General features: G+C 42.6%; 1 protein-coding gene and 1 pseudogene across 1 annotated transcript in view; one reads left to right on the forward strand and one right to left on the reverse strand.

The window, feature by feature from the left end:
• Nucleotides 1–7,075, forward strand: part of LOC139559627 (PH domain leucine-rich repeat-containing protein phosphatase 1-like) — a 78,431-nt gene extending 71,356 nt beyond the window's left edge. Inside the window, exons 14-17 of the mRNA XM_071375777.1 lie at nt 65–178; nt 484–678; nt 779–1,007; nt 4,576–7,075. Of these exons, the coding sequence (XP_071231878.1) occupies nt 65–178; nt 484–678; nt 779–1,007; nt 4,576–5,853 (1,816 nt within the window). The 3' untranslated portion in view covers nt 5,854–7,075. The remainder of the gene's footprint in view (nt 1–64; nt 179–483; nt 679–778; nt 1,008–4,575) is intronic.
• Nucleotides 7,076–10,219: 3,144 nt separating this feature from the next.
• Nucleotides 10,220–24,436, reverse strand: LOC139560011 (meprin A subunit beta-like; annotated as a pseudogene).
• Between the last annotated feature and the right edge of the window lie 1,850 nt (nt 24,437–26,286).

The following is a 26,286-nucleotide window of genomic DNA, read 5'->3' on the forward strand; positions in this document are numbered from 1 at the left end:
CTGTGTATCTGTATTCCTGCACTGTGATCGTTTTGATAAGTTTCCTCTCTCCTCTTCGTTGCAGTAACATCCGCTGTTTCCGCATCGACCCGCCCCCGACCTTCTCAGCCAATGAGGCGTCGGGTGGGCCGGCTGTGTGGAGTCATGGTTACACAGAGGCCTCGGGCGTCAAGAACAAGTGAGTAACGCACTACGCTACACTACACTACAGGATACAGCCACATCATGTGTGAATCAAATGGACCACCATGGGAGAGCTTTCAAAACACTAGCAAAGTTACCATGGTGACTGAGACGAATACATCAGTCAGTGAGGTCAATGGGGGGTGGGCAGTAGAGATGGTCTGGGTGGGTGTGTGACACATGTGAGAGAGAGATGCAGTGCTGTGGAGCTACAGTATGTGTTAAACTCTTAACATCCTCGAGGGCATATCATTAACATTTTGCGTGTCTGTGTTTTTGTGCGTGTGTGTGTGTTTCCAGGCTGTGTGTGGCCGCCCTGTCGGTGAACAGTTTCTGTGGGAGTCGTGAGGCCCTGTATGGGGTGTTTGATGGAGACAAGAACGTGGAAGTGCCATACCTGCTGCAGTGTACCATGAACGACGTGCTGGCCGAAGAGCTACACAAGACCAAGAGTGAAGAAGAACATATGACCAACACTTTCCTCGTCATGCAGAGGTATGTATGGAACACACACAGAGAGAGAGAGTCAGACACCTTCACATTTAAACAGTATCAGATAGTCAACCTTCTCCCTTTCTCTCTGTCTGTGCCACAGGAAACTGGGTACGGCAGGGCAGAAGCTGGGTGGCTCGGCAGCCCTGTGCCACATCAGACACGACCCCACCAACCCAGGCGGCTGCTTCACCCTCACCGCTGCCAACGTAGGCAAGTGCCAGGCCATCCTGTGTCGCGACGGCAAACCACTGCCCCTCTCCCTGCTGCACAACGTAGGCCTGGAGGAAGAGTACCGACGCATCAGACAACACAACGCCATCATCACTGAGGTACACAGGGAGGGGGGTGTGGAGGGAGAGGAGAGGTTGAGTGTATGATGCGTGTTGTGTGGGGGTGTGTAAGAGGCTGTTCATTTAAATGAAATAGTACTGATATTATAGCTTGTGATGCACATCAATTCCATTTCACTTTAAATTCTATAACCCCCAAGGTTATGCAGGGCTCCACATCCAGGTACATTTTCCAGTGTCACACTAGGCCCGTAGCAACAGAAAGCTACTTGCCCCCAATGAAAGAAATACTGGCCCGGGTCAAGATCTAACAGTAAAGTGAATGATGCGTACATAATTTCAATTAGCAAGTGATTTTATATTTCATTTGAGCTGGGCAAGAAACCTATACTATACATGGTTCATACAGACATGATTTTTTCAAGCACTTAACTGTAATTTTCAAGGACCTGCATTGTATATTTAATTGTAGTAATAGACTATAGAAAAAACAAACCATTACCATAAAACATTTTTAATAGGCCTTCCCTTTAATAGGCTTTCCCATTGGCATTATGCATTGCCATTGATATTATTTTCACATTCTAAAATATCTCAGAATAATGTGGGCATTGCCTGACTAAATACACTGCATGCACCGTTAGTCCCCGGTGCATGCTAGTGAAGTCTGTCCAGGTGGTAGCTAGTCAGTCTAGCCAGTTGAGATGTTGTGTTGCCCATAATAAGCACACATGGTTCTTTAACTGAAATGTCGGGAAACAAACAAAAGCGTTCATAAAAACGAATCAGAAATGAAATCACAGAATAATTATGTTGGAGCTGTAGAACCTCTAAATCGGCTCGCCTACCACAACGTCAAGGACTTTTCAAGGACCAAATGCCTGATTTCATCCATTGCATGATGACTGATTTACGCATCGCAAATATTGAACCAAGACTTCTGGTTTGTATAGCCATTCTTTTACTGCTAGATATCATAACTTGGAACATCTTTCCTACCCAGTGGTGATGTAAATCTTGGTATGGCAAACTAAAAATATATATTTTTGATGCATGCCAGCAAAGCCACTACACAACAAAATACACTAAACAATACATTCATTGCACTATAACGGTGACAAACGGTGCCCACAAACTGTTATGGCCTACATAAAGCTGTCCCAACAGCAGAGCTTTCTTTTCAGCATCGTGGAGTGAATCCTTACCCTCACTACACCTGGCTATCAGCAGAGCCATGTCTGCCAGCGAAACAGTTAATTCAGCCTCAAGCAGACAATGAAAGCGCTTACAATATTCAATGATTACATTTCTCTAAAACAGGCTATAGGCTACAGGTGCACCACCAAGTCAGAACAGTAGGCTAAATTATGAGGGTGGAAAGTGACCAAATTATTAGGGTGAGGCACATGGGCTGCTAACAGCTTATTACACAACATATACATTACTCTCTTGGCTACAGTATACATATCTCCCTGGCATATTACATACTTTACGCAGCAGCATACAAGACATTTTTGGACTCACCTTGTTGTGCTGTGCTGACTTGGAACAGGAAGGTGGCGCGGCGTTCCTTCTTTTGCGCTCTGGAAAAAGGTCAGAGTTCCCGACTTGGAATTCCGAGTTGGATGACCATTCAAAATGATTTTCAGTGTTTTCTGTGTTTTCTGAGATTTCCCAGTTCCAAGTTTCCAGTTGTTTTGAAAGCAGCAGAAGTCCTGCTGGATTGACAGCATGGCCAATGTATTCAAACTTTAACAATTGGATACCACGAAATTGTGGCGAAAAAAGAGGTAAAACAGTTTAAAAGTATAAACATTTACATTCAACACCATGGGCGAGAAGTTACGATCTTGTCTCATCACTGCAGCGCCACTACGGACTCTGCGAAGGTCGAGAGCCAAGCCGCACTGCTTCTTGACACATTGCTCGCTTAACCTGGAAGCCAGCAGCACAAATGTGTCAGAGGAAACACCGTCGAACTGACAACCAAAGTCAGCTTGCAGGCGCCCGGCTCCCCACAAGGAGTCGCTAGAGTACAATGAGACAAGGAAATCCCTTCCGGCCAAACCCTCCCCTAACCCGGACGACACTCGGCCAATTGTGCGCCATCGGCCGTCCAATGGGTCTCCCAGTCACGGCGGGCTGTGACACAGCCTGGGATTGAACCCGAGGCTGCTGTCGTGCCTCAGCACTCATTGTTGAATTTGCGATTTCCAACTTGTTGTGTAATGTTTATGTCCAATGGCCAATGAGCACTGATACGTTTTATCTATAATTTTTCAAGGATTGAAAAGGATTTGCCAGTAGATTGTCAACTTGATTCATGATGATGACTGCTAGCTAAGCAACTGTAGATATAACGTGATTTGACATCATCTTACCTGTGGCCAATGACCTTGAGCCTTCTTGGATGGGCACTTCTAATGTAAGTCTATGGCAGCACCCAAGGGACATGAATTTTCAAGCTCTACCAGTAGAGTTTTGTGTCCCCATGAGTGACAGAACATTAAGCCAATCACGGCACAACAAGACAACATTACCAACCCCTACGCTCTGTATTTTCTGCTGGCTACCCCTCCACCACAGAAAGAACTGAGCTAGGCTGAAACACCTGCGTTTTGGAGTGGCCTTACTCAAGAAAGCAAAAAAAAGACCATGTTTGTATGCAGCTTTATTAACTCAATGATTTATTTATTTGACATTGTTTGCAAACTGATATGTGACACATGCAAAACAGGCCACAAAAAACATGTATACAGTACCAGTCAAAAGTTTGGACACGCCTACTCATTCCAGGGTTTTTCTTTATTTCTACTAAGTTCTACATTGTAGAATAATAGTGAATACATCACTATTATTAGACATCACACTATGAAATAACACACATGGAATCATGTAGTAACCAAAAAACTGTTAAACAAATCAAAATATATTTTATATTTGAGATTCTTCAAAATAGCCACACTTTGCCTTGATGACAGCTTTGCACACTCTTGGCATTCTCTCAACCAGCTTCATGAGGTAGTCACCTGGAATGCATTTCATTTAACAGGTGTGCCTTGTTAGAAGTTAACTTGTGGAATTCTTTTCCTTCTTAATGTGTTTGAACCAATCAGTTGTGTTGTGACACGATAGGGGTGGTATACAGAAGATAGCCCTATTTGGTAAAATACCAAGTCCCTATTATGGCAAGAATATCTCAAATAAGCAAAGACAAATGACAGTCCATCATTACTTTAACACATGAAGAACTTTGAACATTTCTTTTAGTCCAAATAATGTGCCTCTGTACGCCTATGTAGATATTCCATAAAAAATCAGCCGTTTCCAGCTACAATAGTCATTTACAACATTAACAATGTCTACACTGTATTTCTGATCAATTTGATATTATTTTAATGGACAAAAAATGTGCTTTTCTTTCAAAAACAAGGACATTTCTAAGTGACCCCTAACTTTTGAACGGTAGTGTATGTGTTACAAATACTAACTGCTCCCACTGTAAACATACTGTATGTGTATATGTTTCTCGGAGGGGTTGGGATAAAGCAGAAGACAAGTTTCTATTGAACAATAAAGTAATCATCTTCTTCCTCTACCCCTCTAGGACAACAAGGTAAATGGAGTGACAGACTCCACCCGCATCATGGGCTACTCCTTCCTGTACCCGGCGGTGATCCCACGGCCCTATGTCTCCAAGGTAACCCTCACCCCGCAGGACGAGTTCTTCATCCTGGGCAGCCGGGGCTTGTGGGATTCTCTGTCGCAGTCGGAGGCGGTGGAGGCTGTTCGTAACGTCCCAGATGGCCTGGCTGCAGCCAAGAAGCTGTGTACGCTGGCCCAGGGCTATGGCTGCACTGACAGTGTCTGTGCCGTGGTGGTCCAGCTTTCTGTGAGCGAGGACTGCTGCTCCTGCTGCTGCAGCGACGCACCCCAGCCGCCCCCCAGCCCCGGCCTGGGCGGCTACCCCTCCTCGGGGGGTTCTTCAATAAAGGAGCGGCCCTCAGGGGATGGCTCCCTCCCGGTCCCTCCGTCGTCTTGTAGCGAGATAAGCAGTGAGATCAGTACCAGTGAGATGAGCAGCGAGGTGGGATCCACAGCCTCCTCTGACGAACCTCCCCAGAGCTCCCTGGTGCTGCTGCACGAACAGCCCCACCACCACCAGCTCCACCTGCACCACCAGGCCAACCAGCTCTCCCTCCAGGCCCAGCATGCCGCCCAACCCTGCCCATACCCTCACCCAGGCTCAGAGCTCCCTGCCCGGGGCTGCTGTGCACTCCACCCTGCCTGTCTGAGCGGCTCCTTCCAGAGGCAGCTGTCCAGTGCCACCTTCTCCAGCGCGCTGTCTGACAACGGGCTGGACAGTGAGGACGAGGAGCCCATCGCCGGGGTCTTCTCCAACGGGAGCAGAGTGGAGGTGGAGGCTGACATCCACTGCCTTAGGGCTGAGGCCTCTTCATCATCATCATCATCAGGATGGGAACGCCTGCTGGCCCCTCCTCCACCCTGCACCCCGGAACCACTGGAGGAAGGGGTGGAGCTGACCTTGGGGGAGGCGGAGACAAGGGAGCAGAGAGAGGAGGGCTGGTCAGTGGGGTCTGGCAGAAAGGGTGATGATGGGAAGACCCTGGGCAAGAGGAGGGGGAATGGCTCTGTGGCCCCTCAGGAGAAGAGCCACAACCTGATCGAGGTGGCAGCAGACGCCCCTTCTAAGAAGGGCGGAGGGTACTTCACAGCCCCCGCCCAGCCCGACCCGGATGACCAGTTCATCATCCCTCCAGAGCTGGAGGAGGAAGTCAAGGAGATCATGAAGCAGCATCAGCAGAAACAACAGAAAGCACCTAGCCCCGACCAGCCTGCAGACTACTACGACACACCCCTCTGAGCAGACACACCCCCTACTGCAGTCTACTACAACCCTCCACTATGTTCCTGCAGACTTCTAGGACACACCCCTGATAAATCCATACAGTGGATAGTCCCTACAGAGTCTGCAGACTAGCTGAGTAGCCTGTGTCTGAAAAACAGCACCTTGTTGAGCAGTCAACAGACTACAAGCTCTCAACCCGTTCCTGAGACCACATCACTGGAGTACCATGCACTGTAACCTGCTCCACCCCTTTCCCCAAAATGGCCTATAGGATAGGACATGCAAATGAGACTTTTAAGATAACCGCACCCTATAGGGTATCCTACTTATGGACACACCTTTTATGGTCCAAAGTAGTTCCATGACTACTCAGACTGTACGGGATGTTGTTTTTACATTAGACAACAAACCTCTGAGTACCAATGTAATCAACACTAGTCTCTCTGCAATAGGGTTAGCCTACCACAACACACAGTTAAAATGGATAATATGATTACATTTATTTTTTACTTACCATATCTTTTAATGTGAAGAAAATTAAGTCACTTTTTAAAAATGAGACACAATCTTATTATCAATGAAATACATTTGAATGGTACACACCAATATTAACACGCTTAACTTTTGTAGATAGGGCACTTAATGATACTGTATTTTTTCAGTAAATCCTGGCTCTTGGCCTGTAAAAAGGCATAGAAATTTGAAAGACTAACTCCTAGGAGTTGCATACTCTTTATGGTGACCTAGTCACTTTTACTAATCTTCTCTGAGAGAAATTGTGATTTTTTTCTCCAATGATTGTAAATAAGAGAAATGTATGCTGATGCTTTTAAAGGAACTGTGTACACATGTCTGTGGATTGATTTAATTGTGTGGAGGGGGTGTGGGTCAGACCAGGTTTAGCCATTAATGAGAGCTCACCTTCCTTTCTCTCCTAGACATACATACAGAGATATGCTCAATGCACACACACACACACTATTATACAATTCACAGTGGTTCTTTTCTTTCAGTTCTGTCTTCTATCTTGGTTAAGTCAGCAGTCCCGCCAGTGTGCTCACAACACACACACAGTAGAATACATACAAACAGTATTCCGTCCCACCTCCCTCCTAACTGTTATCATCAGCATGATTGTGTCCAGTTCAGTAATGCAAACAAATTCTATATACACATGGAAAGTAAACCACAAACGTTCCTGTCTTTGGTATAATAAATCTTACATTTGTGAATATAAGCTTCGTTGTTCTGGTGGTATTTGTATATTTTGGGGTCAAAATTCAAATTCTCTCTTTGTGTATTTGAAACGTGTGTGTCTAATATTTTCAATGTACAGCCCTTTTGTATTTTTCAGATGCAAATGTAACTGCAAAGGCCACACAATTTTAAGTTAATATAAACAAACAGAAATGCTGCTAGTAGCACTCAGACTTTACTATACACTTTTTTTGTATTTACATTTTACAACACATGACATATTATCAAGAAATGCAGGATAATAATCTCTTTATTGTTGCGTGGCTGTCGAACAGTTTGAGTACGTTTAAAATCACAGGTGTATGTGCACCTTATGACCAGAAGAGGTCGATATTGTCCAATATTTTTATTAGCACTACTTCAATGAAGCTCTTATTTAACTAGGCAAGTCAGTTAAGAACAAATTATTATTTACAATGACGGCCTACCAAAAGGCCTCCTGCGGGGACTGGGATTAAAAATAAATACAATATAGATATAGGACAAAACACACATCACGACGAGAGACAGCAACACAGCATGGTAGCAACACAACATGGTACAAATATTATTGGGCACAGACAACAGCACAAAAAGGTAGAGACACCAATACATCACGCAAAGCAGCCACAACTGTCAGTAAGCGTGTTCATGATTGAGTCTTTGAGATAAAACTGTCCAGATTGAGTGTTTGTTGCAGTTCGTTCCAGTCACTAGCTGCAGCGAACTGAAAAGAGGAGCGGCCCAGGGATGTGTGCTTTGTGGACCTTTAACAGAATGTGACTGGCAGAACGAGTGTTGTATGTGGAGGATGAAGGCTGCAGTAGATATCTCAGATAGGGGGGGAATGAGGCCTAAGAGGATTTTATAATTAAGCATCAACCAGTGGGTCTTGCGACAGGTATACAGAGATGACCAGTTTACAGAGTGCAGTGATGTGTCCTATAAGGAGTATTGGTGGCAAATCTGATGGCCGAATGGTAAAGAACATCTAGCCGCTCGAGAGCACTCTTACCTGCCGATCTATAAATCATGTCTCTGTAATCTAGCATGGGTAGGATGGTCATCTGAATCAGGGTTAGTTTGGCAGCTGGGGTGAAAGAGGAGCGATTACGATAGAGGAAACCAAGTCTAGATTTTACTTTAGCCTGCAGCTTTGATATGTGCTGATAGAAGGACAGTGCACCGTCTAGCCATACTCATACAAGTACTCGTATGAGGTGACTACCTCAAGCTCTAAACCTTCAGAGGTAGTAATCACACCTGTGGGTAAAGAGGCATTCTTCTTACCAAACCACATGACCTTTGTTTTGGAGGTGTCCAGAACAAGGTTAAGGGTAGAGAAAGCTTGTTGGACACTAAGAAAGCTTTGTTGTAGAGAATTTAACACAAAATCCGGTGAGGGGCCAGCTGAGTATAAGACTATCATCTGCATATAAATGGATTAGATAGCTTCCTACTGCCTGAGCTATGTTGTTGATGTAAATTGAGAAGAGCATGGGGCCTAGGATCGAGCCTTGGGGTACTCCCTTGGTGACAGGCAATGGCTGAGACAGCAGATTTTCTGACTTTATACACTGCAATCTTTGAGAGAGGTAGTTAGCAAACCAGGCCAAAGACGCCTCAGAGACACCAATACTCCTTAGCCGGCCCACAAGAATGGAATGGTCTACCGTACCAAAAGCTTTGGCCAAGTCAATAAAAATAGCAGCACAACATTGCTTAGAATCAAGGGCAATGGTGACATCATTGAGGACCTTCAAGGTTGCAGTGACACATCCATAACCTGAGCGTAAACCAGATTGCATACCAGAGAATACTATAGACATCAAGAAAGCCAGTCGATTATTGAGCCAGTCGATTATATACGTTTTTCCAACACTTTTGATAAACAGGGCCAAATAGAAATAGGCCTATAACAGTTAGGATCAGCTTGATCTCCCCCTTTAAATAAAGGACAAACTGTGGCTGCCTTCCAAGCAATGGGAACCTCCCAAGAAAGGAGACAGGCTTGGCGATGATAGGGAAAGCAACCTTAAAGAAGAAAGGGTCTAAACCATCTGACCCAGATGTTTTTTGGGGGTCAAGTTTCAGGAGCTCCTCTAGCACCTTGGACTCAGTGACTGCCTACAGGGAGAAACTTTGTCTCGGGGCAGGGGGAAAAAGAGGGAGAAGCATCGGGGATAGTCGCATTAGAAGGGGTGGGAGATGAGGAAATGTTGGACGGGCAAGGCTGAGTCAAATAGGAATCCTGACTTAATGAAGTGGTGATTAAAGCGCTCAGCCATGTGCTTCCTGTCAGTAACAACATCATCAACATTAAGGGACATGGGCAGCTGTGAGGAGGAGGGTTTATTCTCCAGGTCTTTAACCGTTTTCCAGAACTTCTTGGGGTTAGACCCACAGAGAGGGAACTGCTCCTTCAAGTAACTAACTTTGTCATTCCGGATAGCCTGAGTGCACTTATATCTCATTTGCCTGAACGAGAGCCAGTCAGCCTGAGTACGTGTGTGCCGAGCCTTTTGACAAATGCAATTCTTGAGGTGGAGTAACTCTGCAAGATCACGGTCGAACCAGGGGCTGAACCTGTTTTTAATTCTAATTTTCTTTGGAGGCGTGTTTGTTACAAAATACCACTGAAGATATCACAAAAGAAAGTCCAAGCATCTTTGACAGAGAGGATCAAGCTGATTCTATACCATTTTACAAAGGCCAGTATATGAAGGAAGGCTTGCTCATTAAAGTTTTTTAGCAAGCGTCTATGACAAATCAGGACAGGTCGTTTCACTGAGCAGCCAATACGAACACAGGCTGTAAAACAGTGATCACTAAGGTCATTACAGAAAATATTAAACTAACCATAGAAGCACTGTAATGATATGCCGCTAAAACCATCCATTCTATGACTGCAACTATAGAAAAAAAATGGTATTATGCATATTTTTAAAAGAATTATCTGCATTTAAAACTGTTAAGATCCTGGTATGATGGAAATGACATGTCAGCAACAGTAATGCAGCATCTACCGTAAACAATACTGTAGGCATACTTCATAGAATATGTATTTATAACCCTTTCTCCATCTTCATTACATCTACTTAATGCTGGCCATGGGTCGTTTTGGTGCTGGCAGGGAGAAAACACACTACATCCCTGTAATGCTGACATTGAACATTGTGATGCTCCAGTCTCCACCACCACCACCACCACCACGGTTCTTGTAATTCCTCCTCACACACACAACCACACTGGCCACGGTCACCACCAACATGCCACCCAGCACAGAGAAAGAGGCTATCAGCGCTGTGGTCACCGTGTCCTGGGTGAAGCCAGGATACTGACAAGTCTCTCCATAGTACCACCAGTCATCACCAACTGCACACCTGGACAGAGAGAGGAAGAGAACGAGTGAGAGAGAGTCAACAATCTACCCACTGCGCATCTGGATAGGGCGAGGAAGAGAACGAGTGAGAGAGAGAGAGTCAACAATCTACCCACTGCACATCTGGATAGGGCGAGGAAGAGAACGAGTGAGAGAGAGAGAGTCAACAATCTACCCACTGCACATCTGGATAGGGCGAGGAAGAGAACGAGTGAGAGAGAGAGAGTCAACAATCTACCCACTGCACATCTGGATAGGGCGAGGAAGAGAACGAGTGAGAGAGAGTCAACAATCTACCCACTGCACATAGAGCGAAAGAGAGATCTAACACGACACACCTATATAGAGGGCGGAGAGAGAAAGAGGGAGTCACTACACAGGCAAAACTAGTTGAAATAACATCGTTATAACCACAAACTCGTCATTATAACACTTAACCAGTTTTGCCTGCTGGACTGTTTGTGTGTTTGTAAAGGGAAAGACTGAACACCCTCTGGGGAAAAAGGAGGGAATAATTACAGTAGCTCTGTGACGCTGGAGCGAGATAATACAATGAGAAGAGAAACACACAGTAGTTATTAATGAAGCGAGAGAGAGAGAGATACAGTACAGACCATTGTACTGTGTAAGCTACAAGCCCCGACAGTAAAACGCCCCGCAAACAGCATTTCCAGCATCCAATACACAGACTCCCTCATTCCCACATGTGATGTTAGTGCAGGGGTCAGAGTGCGGCATGGCGGTGGTAACCATGGTGACGGGTGGCACGGTAGAGGAGGGGACGGGTTGGATCACCGTCAGATGGGACACATCTGAAGAGAGTAACGAGATGGGGGGAAGGGGGGGGGCATATAAGTTATGAGAACAAGCACATACAGTATTAACATAGAAATGAATGTACAGACACGGATAGGATTGGATAGCATGATTGTTATAGAAATGGCGAGTGGGTGTGAATTTCATACCTTCATATGATGGTGGATGTATTGGTAAATAGGGGGACCACCACAACCTATGGTATTTCAATGAGTGTGATGATAACCAACAAGGTAGCGTTAATGGGATACTGTATGTATGGAACATGGTATGCTAAAGATAGAATCTATCATACTTTCAGAGAATGTAGAGAATAGTTTTAGCATGTTTTTGATCAACTGCTAAATACGGTAGCCTGGTCCCAGATCTGTTTGTGCAATCTTGTCAAACGTGGCAATGACCATAGGAATTGGCGAGAAAGCACTTAACAGATCTGGGACCAGCGGAACTTTTCAGGGCTTCTTACCCTCCATGGTGAGCATGAAGATGGTGTCTCCCCCATTGATGAAATCCCTGCTCTTGGCCCTGGTACACGGGTGTCCCGGTACCCGGCCCATGGAAATATTTGGTCCCATCCGCCTCTGACACCTCAATGCCCACCTTACGAGGGTCTTCCCAGAAGAACAGCTCTGAAGTCTCAATCAACTGTATACATGACTTCATCTATGACGTTACAAGACTGCTACTTTAAGTCAGTGCAAAACCAGGTGGAAAATCTCAGAAAATAATGGTAATTTCACTCATCTGTCAATGGAATGTAACTCCATGTCTTAAAGGAATTCCCTTTGTCTCAAATCTTTCTGCACTTGTCTTGGTCCATATTAATTAAGCATCTCATTAGGATCATAATGAATAATATTTAATGGATAGGGGGAACCTGATCATAGATCAGTACTCCCACTCTGAGGTGCTTATTTTATCTAGGCAAGACAGTTAAGAACAAATTCTTATTTACAATGACGGCCAACTCCAGCCAAACTCTAACCCGGACGATGCTGTGGCAATTGTGCGCCGCCCTATGGGACTCCCAATCACAGCCAGTTGTGATACAGCCTGGAATCGAACCAGGATCTGTAGTGACACCTCTAGCACTGAGATGCAGTGCCTTAGACCGCTGTGCCACTCGGGACAGTTCACCCAAATTACACATTGGTTTCCTTCCCTGTAAGCAGTCTATGGACCGATAGAATTAAAGTATCTAAAACTGACTGTAAAGCTCAACAAAGTCACTTATAGATAATTTGAAAATGATGAGCCCAAAATGCTAATATCGGTACCAGGACTTGGATGGGATTTGTGCTACAAATGCTAAAACGTTAGCTTTTGGAAACTTGTGCTAGGGAAACTAAACCAAAGCATGGATTTCTGTAAAACCTTGTCCATAGACTGCTTACAGGGTAAGAGAATGTGTAATTTAGTAATTTGGGTGAACTATGCTTTTAATGAATACGGGCCCTGGTCTGACTATGTCATGAAGCTGGTTGAGAGAATGTCAAGTGTGTGCAAAGCTGTCATCAAGACTTTGAAGAATCTTACTACATGATTCCATATTGTTATTTCATAGTTTTAATGTCTTCACTATTATTCTACAACGTAAAAACCCTTGAATGAGTAGGTGTCCAAACTTTTGACTGGTACTGTATATAAATATTGTTACATACACCTAATAGGTGCAGTGAAATGTGTTGTTTTACAGGATCAGCCATAGTGGTACGGCGCCCCCTGGAGCAAATTAGGGTTAAGTGCCTTGCTCAAGAGTACATCGACAGATTATTCATCTTGTCAGGTTGGGTAATCGAACCAGCAACCTTTGTTACGGGCCCAACACTTACTGCTAGGCTAGTCTCCCGAATGATTCTATATTATACACATTAAACAGGTGAATTAAAACCAATACGATGGGTCTAAACTACTGATGTTAGAGATGTTACCAACTAATGAGCTAAATAACTCGCTGGTTCCGGTTGGGGTGGGCTTCATCCTACTCTCGAACCAGCTGATCGTTGGCGATCCCACTGTTCTAGAGAAAGAACTGCAGGCACTGGTAGCCTCTCAAGGTAGACTAGTCTGCTGTCCAGCCTGGCTGTGTCTGCTGGTTTGCCTGTGGCAGTGCTCAAGTGCATGAAGTAGCCCAAGCCTGTGGACAATGGACACCAGTATCAATTTTCCTTCGGATTGTTAAGTAGAGCCGGCGATAACTTGATCCTATATCTAGGGCTCAGAGTTTCCCTGACCAGGTACCATGGTCAGGGAAAACTCTGGGCTCTATTTATAACTGCAGTTTTTATAACACACAAATGAACTCTGCAGGACCTTTGATCATCCTTTGGACTATAAGATAAGAATAATTCTGATCTGCCCTGTCAGGTACTGAGGAATGGAGGTTGATAGTGTTGTTTTGTGGTTGTTGTGTACTGAGGGGGTGCTCACCGGTGCATTTGCCCATGTTGGATTACTCCGTGGTGGGCCCGCTGGGGGCCTGGGTCACCGTGCTCCAGTCTGCCTGGTCTTCCGGCCCTTGGATCATACCACAGATGTTCTCCCTCTCTAAGACAGGTGTCCAAGAAAGTGGTGGAGCGTGCTGGATCAAAAGGACACATACTGAACATCGACTTGCCAACAGCGAAACAGCAATCACAGGAAAACTTTGACTTGCTGTAGACTCCATCCAGACACACATATCAATTATACAGTATGTGCCAAATGTTTTGCCTTTTTATCTAGTTTTACCATGTACCCAGGCAGCGAAGACATCTATTCTCTCATAAAGTAACAATCAAATCATGTTTTATTTATCCACTAGGGTTCTCAAATACACACTAAGAAATACACCTACTGTTCCCGTTTTTCCAAAATACACAATTTCATCAAAATCAACAGGAGTTTTGCTTTGTACGTATTACCTAACTAATCACTGTACTTCAGATATGCTTTTTATAACAAAAATTTGAAATTCCAGCAAAGGAGATCTCCTGCACTGTGGGTTTGATTGAGCTACAGCCACTGATTAATATATCGGTAGATCAGCAGACCAAATGTGACTGTGTCTACTACTGACTTGGTAGATCAGTCAGTCTGCTCAGACAGTTGTAGAATAGAATATATACTTTATGACGGAAATGTGTCTTCTGCCTTTTCCAACACAACCAGAGAAAAACACACACACGTTGAGAGGCACAGGGTCAGCCACAGTGCAGCACCTCTGGATGGTGAGCAACTGTGGGGGTTAAGTGCCTTGCTCAAGGGCACAACGGCAGGAGATGGTACAAGGCTCCGGACCTTGTCGAGGTCATTGTCGCAGAACTCCATGCACTGTCCGACGACATCGGCGAAGGCAGGGATCTTGGTGATGATGTTGGGCTCGGTGCCGTAACGCTGTCTTACTGTAGTGCATCATGGAACCGTAGTTGTAGGGGACGCCCAGAGAACTCGATGTGGTGTCGTTGTAAGTGTTGAAGTTGTGTTCACTGCCTGGGGATGGAGGGATGGAGAGAGAGGGGGTGTGAGAGAGAGCTGGGGCGAAAGGGAGCGAGAGGGGGGACGAGAGAGAGCAGGGAGGGGGGAGTGAGAGAGAGAGAGAGTTCAGCCGGGTTGGAGGGTTCAATTTCATTTAAATTTGGCCAGTTTAGCCATTATTTTCAAATCTAGCCTTGGATTTTCAATTTGTCTCCTGAATGGACAGAGTTGACATGTAATTGACCTTCATCCCCTAAAAGGCCAGGGAGACAAGGAATCTCCCCAATGGCAGATCTGCAGGGTTAGGACTTCATGTGGAATACAGCATGCTGACTGGAATCTTACAAATCATATCGCTGCTCTTTGCCCTTCAATTACATCTGACAAAAGTAAAGCAATGACTTGATAACAATGAATTGATAAACCATGCCCTAATCGCAAATCTCACTTTATGCTTCCATTGATGCTTATATGGTGTCCTTAGCCTGCTTATCTGAGAAGATTAGGCACGTGATCAGCACAATAAGACATATTTGTTTGTCCTGGTCACATAGCTTATTGCTCTTGGGAAAAGGCAAGATAAATCAACTGTGTTTGTGTGTGAAACAACTAGTGTTTGATTAGGCTAGCACTAATCTGCCTTTTTGTTGTCATGTTGACATTGTGACTAAAATATTCTATCTGCAAAAAGCATAGTTCTGAGATATTGAGCATCAAAGTTTTCACATCCCAGATCTCAGAACTGTTTTGTTCTCACCTTAAAAGGTACCTAAAGTGCAGAGTATAAAAATCCTGAGGCAAGTTTAAGAAAACTGTAGCTAATTGAATAAATACATGATAGAATAACACTATTTTACCAAGATAGTCAGAACGCATCATCAAATACATTAAGAAATGTATTATGATCATCAGACGAAATAGTCATCACTGAACAACGATGTGATAGCATCATTTATCTTAAGATTTCTGACATTGTTTTTTGCTTGCATGCCATTGTAGCCTAGACCATACTTAGATCGAAATGGCAAAGACGTGTTCTGATTGGTCTAACTTTATTTGTTCCGGCTTGTGATTGGATTGCAGATAGAACCTTACAGCTCCACGTTCAAATGGGTTTACGCAGATAGATCTTTCAAAAAAGATCTATCTTTCAAAAAAGAAACATTTCACTTAAAATGTACTTCACAGGCATATGAATAATCATCTAAAAATCATAGTGGCGGTCAGTGCCATTTTTAAGATGAGGGAGGATGATTTTTTTTTTCATGAGCATAGCCTTATTTCTATTACAGCATATTGGATGACTCTCAATCATATTCCATTCACCCAGTTCAACGTAACAGCGATAGGTTTAGGCTACTACATGATACTGAATGTCCCCTACAGCCATCATGAGGTTGCTACAACCTAGCCTATGAATGAAATTTAAAACCTAGGTGCACACACGTCGAGAGACAAACTTAAGGTGACAGACAGTGACATTAAATACTGCTCTTGCCTACATCTAGCTGATATGTGGTGTAATCATTAGTCCAACAGTTATGTTTATCCCCGTTTTGTTCTGTTTGCTTCCGTTTAAGAAACGTTTTTCAACAGAATCAGCGGAATGAATACACACCTGATCACGGTGTAAAATAGGGTCCTTCTAGCAGTCGTAGGGACAACGTAGGGACAACAATTCAGCAGTAGGTTGGCAGGTAGAGGTGTAAATGGTGATTGATTTGATTTACACAGCGCTGGTGATGATGGTACAATATTCAAGATGATGCAAGTTGATACACTACCAAAAGTATGTTGACACCTGCTTGTCGAACATCTCATTCCAAAATCATGGGCATTAATATGGGCTATTAAGTTGGGTGATTAGGCTTGGCTCGCAGTCGGCATTCCAATTCATCCCAAAGGTGTTCGATGTGGTTTAGGTCAGGGATCTCTACAGGTCAGTCAAGTTCTTCCACACCGATCGACAAACCATTTTTGTATGGACCTCGCTTTGTACACAGGGGCATTGTCGTGCTGAAACAGGAAAGGGCCTTCTTCAAACTGTTGACACAAAGTTGGATCACAGAATCCTTTAGAATGTCATTGTAGTGTAGTGCACTGTAGTGTTAAGATTTCCCTTCACTGGAACTAAGGAGCCCGAACCATGAAAAACAGGCCCAGACCATTATTCATCTTCCACCAAACTTTACAGTTGGCACTATGCATTCGGGCAGGTAGCATTCTCCTGGCATCCGCCAAACCCAGATTCGACGGTCGGACTGCCAGAACGTGAAGCGTGATTCATCACTCCAGAGTTTCCCTATGCTCCAGGGTCCAATGGCCGCGAGCTTTACACCACACCAGCCGACACTTGACATTGTGCATGGTGATCTTAGGCTTGTGTGCGAGTTCTCGGCGATTGAATATTTATCTATGGAGATTGCATTGCTATGTGGTCGATTTTATACAGCTGTCAGCAACATGTGTGGCTGAAAGACTAGCCAATGATGTGCTTTAGTAAAGTGACATTACATGCATCCACTCTGTAGGGCTCCCTTTCCCGGGCACATAGCTAGCTATGAGCTAGGAACTAAAATGCCCCACAAATTGTTCTCATGAAACAATAATCTTTACATTCCCCTTTCAAATTGTCACGACTTCAACCGAGGCAGGCTCTCCTTCCCGTTCGGGTGGCGCTCGGCGGTCGTCGTCACCGGCCTACTAGCTGCCACTGACTCTTTTTCCTCCCCCTCCTTATGTGTTTATTTGTATCACCTGTGTTCAGTTAATTGTTAATTAGTGTGGCTTTATTAGTCAGCCAGCCCGGACGCTTCTTTGTGCGGGATTGTTTCATTGTGGCTTTTGGATTTCGGGAGTGGATGTTATTATTGTGGACTGGGTTTGTTTATCGTGTCGTTGGACCGTTGTGTGTGACACCCAGTACGTCCGTGTTGGACATTGTGTTTGCAAGTTGAGTATTAAAAGACTCAACATATTGAAGCTCTGCTGTTCCTGCGTCTGACTTCGCACCTCCCGACACTCAGATCGTTACACAAATGTTTCTTTTTAAATCAATCTCAGGTTAGTTAAGAGGTGATATTCAACATTAAATCACATTTTCCTAGAATTTGCTATTGGGAAATTGATCAAATGCATTTGTTGCCAACACTGTGCGATAGTGGAACTGCAATTCATATTCAAATCATATAAATATATATATTTGTAATATTGACATGACTAATGTGAATTAAACGTATTTTTGTAAAGATAACAAACTATTTTTGGATGACAAATGGATTTTACATGCATTTTCCCAAATTTTTATAAACTGAGATTAACTGAAAAGTAGAATGTTAATGCGGGTTTAATTATGTATTTTTAATTTTTTTATTATTTTTTATTATGGCTGACAATTTTGACACATCTTTTTGAGAAAAATAATAATACTTGTTTAACAAAATCTCTTTCTCTGAGCAACTGTATAGGTATAAAATAATATAATTTCCCCATATGTTTGTGCATACAATATACAGGTAACTGTCAAAATAAAGGAAAAACTTGAGTAAATGTATAGTATATTAAAAGCAGGTGCTTCAACACAGTTGTGTGCAATTAACATCCCATCATGCTTAGGGTCATGTATAAAAATACCCAGTTGCTACCTTGGCTAGTGTCACGTTCTGACCATAGTTCTTGTCTGTTTTACTTGTTTTAGTGTTGGTCAGGACGTGAGCTGGGTGGGCATTCTATGTTGTGTGTCTAGTTTGTCTGTTTCTATGTCTGGCCTAATATGGTTCTCGATCAGAGGCAGGTGTTTTGTGTTGTCTCTGATTGGGAATCATATTTAGGTGGCTTGTTTTGTGTTGGGATTTTGTGGGTGGTTGTTTCCTGTCTTTGTGTTTGTTTCACCAGAGAGGACTGTTTTGGTTTGCCACGTTTGGTATTTTGTAAGTGTTCACGTTTCGTCTTGTTTATTAAAACATGTTGAACACGAGCTACGCTGCGTCTTGGTCCGATCCCTGCTACACCTCCTCTTCAGACGACGAGGAGGAAGGCTGCCGTTACAGCTAGAAGAGATCTCACCCACTGGGCACATACTTCTGATTTACATGGTTGAGTTCTTAACTAACTGTGAATTCAATGTGAAATAAACAACAAATGTAACAATTTCATTGGATTCAGGTTAAAAGTTGGGTGAAAAAAATACAAAATGTCTTTACTTTGATTACTTTTTGCAAATTGAGTTTTCCTCGTTGATTCAACGTCATCACATGGATTTTCTGGGTTGAAATTATGTGGAAAAACCATTGATTGAACCAGTTTTTGGCCAGTGAGCTGTGGCTTTGAAATGGCTTAAATGAGCATAGCGGGATTAAAGTGTGTGTCTCATTCACCAGATCTCAACCCAATTGAACACTTATGGGAGATTCTGGAGCAGTGCCTGAGATGGCATTTCCAACACCATAAACAAAACACCAAATTATGGAATTTCTTGTGGAAGAATGGTGTCGCATCCCTCAAATAGAGTTCCATACACTTGAAGAATCTATGCCAAGGTGCATTGAAGCTGTTCTGGCGGCTCGTGGTGTCCCAACGCCCTATGTTAAGACACTTTATGTTGGTGTTTCCTTTATTTTGGCAGTTACACGTAGTTCATTATTTATAGTATTTATTTTATACAGTATTTTTTGTTCATGTTTATCAAAGGTGCTAATAATTTTGGAGGTGACTGTATTTGTCATTAGAAACATGCTGATTGCATTTCTTTGGAAAACATGTCTTCCAATGTCTGGAAAAACAGTAATCTGTTTTCTCCCCACAAACATATTACAATTTCGAGATGTCAAATGTCAAAAATGTGTTAGTCACATATAATAGATCTTTCAGTGGAGGCTCCTCAGAGGAGGAAGGGGAGGACCATCCTCCTCAGTAAATTTCATAAAGATTTAAATCGTCAAACATTTAAAAAGTTATCCTTTTTAGATAAAACTGTACTAAATATAATCACGTCAACAAATAATTGATTAAAACACATTATTTTGCAATGAAGGTCTACAGTAGCTTCAACAGCACTCTGTAGGGTAGCACCATGGTGTAGCTGGAGGACAGCTAGCTTCCGTCCTCCTCTGGGTACATTGACTTCGATGCAAAACCTAGGAGGCTCATGGTTCTCACCCCCTTCCATAGACTTACACAGTAATTATGACAACTCATGGAGGACGTCCTCCAGCCTATCAGATCTCTTGCAGCATGAATGAATACACAATCAAAGGATCAAAGAATGAATCTAGTACTGAACGCATAAACTACAGCTAGCTAGCACTGCAGTGTATCAAATGTGGCGAGTAGTTGACTCAAAGAGAGTTGAACAGTTTGGAACAAATTAATTTCTTCCAAAATGAAAGAGAAGCAAGAGAAATAGAGAGATTGTCATATTTTTTCACTTTCAGTTTCACTTACTTAGCTAGCAAATGCAGCTAGCTAGTTTGACTACTGAAACACCCTACTCAAACAGAGGGCTGCTATGTTAGCTAGCTGGCTATGACTTTCCAACACTGGAACTCTTCCAAGTCAAGGTAAGTTTTTGGTATTATTAATTTAGGGTTTCCTTAAGTGATAATGCCCAACAAGCCGGTGTTTGGAGGATATATTGGCATGGGTGTTAGGAGATTATATTGGCAAGATTTGCCTAACACCGGCTTTGAGGGCATTATCACTTTTATACAATGGGTTACCAACATATTCAAATAACGTTATTTTTTTATTTATTCATACTATTTCATCCTTCCACAAGATATAGTCCCGACACAAATCTAGGGTTGCTAGAGACGAGACCCAGTCGTTCAGTCTATTTGTTCTGTATCTATGGACCTTGTCGATCGTTCTAAATGTTCCATTGCCATACTGGCTGGCAACATTCGAATCCCTTGCTTGCTAGCTAGTCAACTACGGCTAAGTTACTGTCATGTCAGCCAGAATAACAGCAAAGTAGCTGCATTTGCACTTGTTTAAACTGTGACATTTATTTGAGTACATCCATAACAATGAGCTAATGAGGCGTGATTTTGCCTGGCATAGGAGCTAGCCAACAACACAGCTACAATAACACAATCACTTCAAACTGAAGCTGGAAATCCTGCAAAGTAGCTGTGTTCCGTTTGACCTTTTTTCAATTTACATTTTTTTGTATATATCCATAAATATTATGGCAGCTGATTCATGATTTCAACTGGCTGAGAAACACTGCCTGTCCCGTCTCGACTCATTCATTACTACGGGACAGCAGGAGATCCAATTTGAATATTTAAACAATGTTGCACATGTCGGAGAGACAGACAGCAAGGTTTGTACAAATCTCCTCTGTTGAAAACAAAATGTTAGTTTAAAAGAAATGTGAGATAATGTCTAGATGCTTTTTATAGTGGAGATCAGGTTTATAAGTTGCATGCCTGAGCTGATGAGACAATGAATTGCGCAGTCAGATGGAATAGAGTAAATAGGCATTTTAAAGTCATAGATTTAGCCAGTGGCAATTTGTGGATTATAAACTGGGTGGTTCAAGCCCTGAATGCTGATTGGCTGAAAGCCGTGGTATATCAGACCGTATACCATGGGTATGACAAAAAAAATATTTTTACTGCTCTAATTACTTTGGTAACCAGTTTATAATAGCAATATGGCAGCTCTGGGGTTTGTGATATATGGCCAATAAACCACGGCTAATGGCTGTGTCCAGGCACTCAGAGTTGTGTCATGCAGAAGAACAGCCCTTAGCTGAATATTGGCCATATACCACGCCCCCTCGGGCCTTATTGCTTAATCTCCATGAACTCTAAACAGAAGGTTTATTTAAAGAGGAAAGAGAACGCTGATGGAAGGGATGATTACACTGCATCCATACCTGTAAATCAGAATTAAGTCTTTGGCTGATATACTATATGTCACATATGATATCTAGCCATTTTAACACCTTCACAAGTTATTCACAAATGTAGTCACTTCGGACGATTTATCATCAAAGAGAACAATTAAATGAAAAAGTTTCTGTCCTCTTGTCGAAGATCCAATACAATGTGTCCTGTCCTTGATTATAGGTTGCAACTGGGACAAGGTAAAGATCGACCAATCAAACTGAGTTGTGAGCTTAATATAGAATCTGAGTAGTTTCACTGTTGTGGAACTAGGACTCAGGACTCAGGTGATTGGTTATTGATATTCTTAGGACGCTGCTTTATTTTACTTAAAAGAATAGGATCTTAGGGAGATGCCTAATAATGTAGAACTGATTCATTCTCAGCTCTGGCCATGCATTCACCTTCACTGACCATGAATAGTTCTGGATAGTTACAGCACTATGGCCTCTTGAACACTTAAATAAAGGTTAAATGCATTTTAAAAATTTAAAAACATTGCCACCTGTGGCGGATGAATCAGAATTAGTTGGGTAACATAGATAACTAAGATGTTTTATTAGCATAATATGCTTATGTGAGATACTTGTCATTAGAATGTATCCTTTTGGACTATAGTGTTGGCAGTTGCACTTTTCCCTCAGCTAGGGTTCAGTCACTTGGGGCCCAGAGAGGGGAGAGGTCAGGCTTGTCTTTCACATGTCCCTGGTGCTATGCAGAATATCAGGAAGGGAAGAGGACAGAATGGAACATTGTTTTCATATGTGAATGGGTCTTTACCTTTTCTTAAACCATGTGAAGGGATGGCGTGATTAATGGGGAACCAATTACTTGTCTCCACAATGTCTGTGTGCCAGTCACTCCCTCCTTTTCCCATTGGGGGGAGGTGTATGGCAGTGTCTGGAAACATTGTATGTCCTCTCTGATCTTACACTTATCCTGGGATAGTGTATGACCTAGAGGCTCACTCCCCTCAGTGAGCTTGTCCAGGAGTGGGGTCAAAATGGGGTTTACTTGAGATGGGAGTATCTAGAGTTGATAATTGATATATGCCATTGGATGAGTTGGTGTTTTTGTACTATGAAGTACCAGGAACGAGATTAGAACCTCGTCTGAGGGACCAAACTCAACGATAATTAATAGCGAATGTTATCTGGCTAAGGGATACTCCTTTCTCAAGAAAAAGTATTTCTTTGTGAACAGTTCCTAAGATCTGTGATTCGTCATGCTAGTTGAGAGGGGTGTATCTTGGCTATAAAAGATCTTTGTATTTTTCTGTTGGTACTTCTCAACGGTTCATTAGAAATAGTGAATTGTTGAAAGTCAAATGCTATTGCAAAGCTTATTATTATTATTAAAGATGTAGTTTAAGTATAACTCCGACTGGTGTGTAGTTTGTAACTCTCCTCATTTGGTAAAGCAGAAATATGCCACCACACACCGTAGTCAGGTACTAGGCCTAGGCTAGGCCTATACCTCTGCTATCAAAATGACCACAATCATTACTTCTCTCTCTGATACTACTACTAGTAGTACCACAGTACTAATACTAGTACTTCTAGTTTTAGTACTTTGGCTACTACAGCACTATTGAAATTATTGGGTTGTTCAACCAATGTGGAGCCTTTTGAGAAGTGTAACTTGGTAAAGAAAACTGTTTGATTTCACCTATCACCTGTCACTAAGAGCACATGTTCACCTTCATAAAAACATGTTTTCCCATCTCAAGAGGTGGAATTTAAAAAAAAAATACTATAGTAAGTGCCTATTAAGTGCCAAATAAACTTACAGGGTTGACCGTAACAGGGTTAACAATTTCATCTTAAATCATCCATAATCCCCTTGTGACGGCGTGAATGGAAGCTTCTTGTATTCAACAGGGAGTGGCAATTGAATATAAGTGTCACAATCTTTTTTATTGTTCAAGGCCCAGTGCAGTCAGAATTCTGTTTTTCCTGTCTTTTGTATTGTACAACAGCTGGTAAAACTAACACTGGAAAAGTGTAAAAATGTTGATCAGTGTTATTTCCTGATAGTTGCTGGTTGAAAATAAAATCTACACAGGATTTTCTATTTAGCAGGTTTGCATGGGCAGGAATTTCATCACCAGGCGGTAAATTGGTTAATAGACCAATAAAAAAGAGAGTTCCGAACCCCTCCCAACCCCTAACAGCTAGTTTTCAGGTTTCCCCTCCCAACTCAGACCACCCCCAGACAGCCCTAGCTAAGTTTTGCTTGAGACATTTGTTTTTGCTAAAAATCTATTTTGATCAATTATTATAGAAAACTATTACTATTAAAACTTGTATTACCCAGACATGATTTGAGATTGATATAAAAACAGCTGCATTGGACCTTTAAAAAATGTCTAGCCTGTCTATCTATGGGTAACAGGGTTGACATGTTATGCTCAACCCGCTCAGTTTTCCACCACTAAACATCAGAAAATGTCCAAAAAGAATAGAACCAGCTCACCTGCTTTTACTCTATGGTTTGACTATTAATTTTCAATGTTACTTCTTTATTTAAAAATGTATAATTTCACCATAATAAAACTACAGTTCAGTTCACGTAGCAGGTTTGACCTTAAAATGAGGGGACAGATGTAAATTAATCCCTAATCACATGAAATAAATAATAATCTTCAGAAATGACCAACTACGGCCTCCCGGGTGGCGCAGTGGTCTAAGGCACTGCATCGCAGTGCTAGCTGTGCCAACAGAGACTCTGGTTTTGAGCCCAGTCTCTGTCGCAGTGCTCTGTCGAAGTGCATGCTGACCAGGTTGCTAGGTGTACGGTGTTTCCTCCGAAACATTGGTGCGGCTGGCTTCCGGGTTGGATGCGTGCTGTGTTAAGAAGCAGTGCGGCTTGCTTGGGTTGTGTTTCGGGGGACGCATGGCCTTCGCCTCTCCCGAGTCCGTATGGGAGTTGCAGCGATGAGACAAGACAGTAACTGCTAACAATTGGATACCACGAAATTGGGGAGAAAAAGGGGGTAAAAAAAATAAGAAATGACCAACTAGGGCTAATGATGGGAGAAACCTGGAGATAATGTGGGGTTAAGTGGGTTGAAATCTTCCTAGAAATCACAGAGGGACATTTTGTACTTTAGCAAGTCTTTATTCATATAAAAAATCTGATTTATTGAATTCTCCATGTGGTGTTTATTAAAGGGGACTAATAATAATGTGATACAACAGACTTTTAAAATTCAATATTGGTGCACAATTTCTACTTAAAAGATCAAAGGGATGCATGCAAAAGGCACTATTTCGTGGAATGACCTCACTACTATTAGTACTAATCCTATGATTCTGTGGATTTAGTGTCTGTATACTTTCCTAGTCATGTGGATCGTATCCACAGGAAGAGGGCTGACTTCCTTAGTGGCTGATGTGATGGGTGGGGGTGGTGCTTCAAGATGGGTGCTGTAATCAAGGTACTTCCTGCAGCTTTAGTAGTTAATTCTCATCTTGCTGAAAAACTTCTGAAAAGTGAAATCCCAAATGAGGTATAACCATTAACATAAAATGGGTGATGTGAGGGTTAATATTAGGTAACACCTCATATAGAACAATGAGACAGATATTTCACCAGGTGAATAAATGTGAAGCATCTGGTTGGCGTTTCCATTCCCTACCAAATATGGTGATGAGAGGAAGCCCAGTGGCTGGCAGTGGGAGATGGATTTTGGTCAACATTCTGCTAATTTTCTCAAGGATGATACATTTGATAACCATACAGTTTTCTTTTTCTAAAACTAGAATCTGACTTCTTCTAAAACTAGAATAGACTTTACCCTTTGCCAAAGTTTAAAAAAATGTCATTGTTTAGGAGTGCAAGGACGAATTGAGTTATTCCACACGCGCAGTTCACAGAGTAGGCGTTCCCTAACAGAAATATGCAAATATATGCGAGAACGCGACAAAAGGCAAGCTAGCACATGGCTCTGCTCACCTCCTTGTTGTTCTGCCCACTATGATTAATTTGCTCCCATTGGAAACGACAGGCTCTGTTCTAGCTTGAGTTAGTTATAAAAATCTTTGGTAACACTTTATTTCAAGGGGCCCTTATTTCAGTGTAAGTACATATGTAATTACACTAACACATATTGTAATTTATTGTAATAATTCATAGTTACTGTACTAATATGTAACTGGTGGTATTTGCAGTCCGTAATTAACGAGGTGTAACAACGAATGATTGTTACCACGCTTGAGTCAAGTTTCCGATACCATCCGAACGCATCATTTTTTAGTCTGCAGAAACCATGTTATACTGTAAGTGTTAGCTCATTGAAAATCAACCACCTCATTGACACAACTCTGTCATTGATTGAAGCTCAGTGTTACATGTAAATCTCCCTACCATCATATCTAAGCCAATATGACACCAATCTCGATGAAAATGTGCAAATCAACTTGATTGGATGTGCACAACTCCACGCCTTGTAATGAGCCATTTCTCACTAAATTCTGCCATAAGTGGAGAATCTAGGATTTACGTGTACAACAAATTATTGGGATTTCTCAAACTGTTGCAGGCAACATACAGGCATGTTTCTATTGATAAATCAGAGCCATACTATGTATATTTCTCTGGAAAACGCCCTCCATTCACCTTTTATGGTAACAGAAACACCCTAATTTGCTGTATGATTTGGAG

Source organism: Salvelinus alpinus, chromosome 30 (genome assembly GCF_045679555.1).
Source record: "Salvelinus alpinus chromosome 30, SLU_Salpinus.1, whole genome shotgun sequence".
Taxonomy (NCBI): Eukaryota; Metazoa; Chordata; class Actinopteri; order Salmoniformes; family Salmonidae; genus Salvelinus; species Salvelinus alpinus.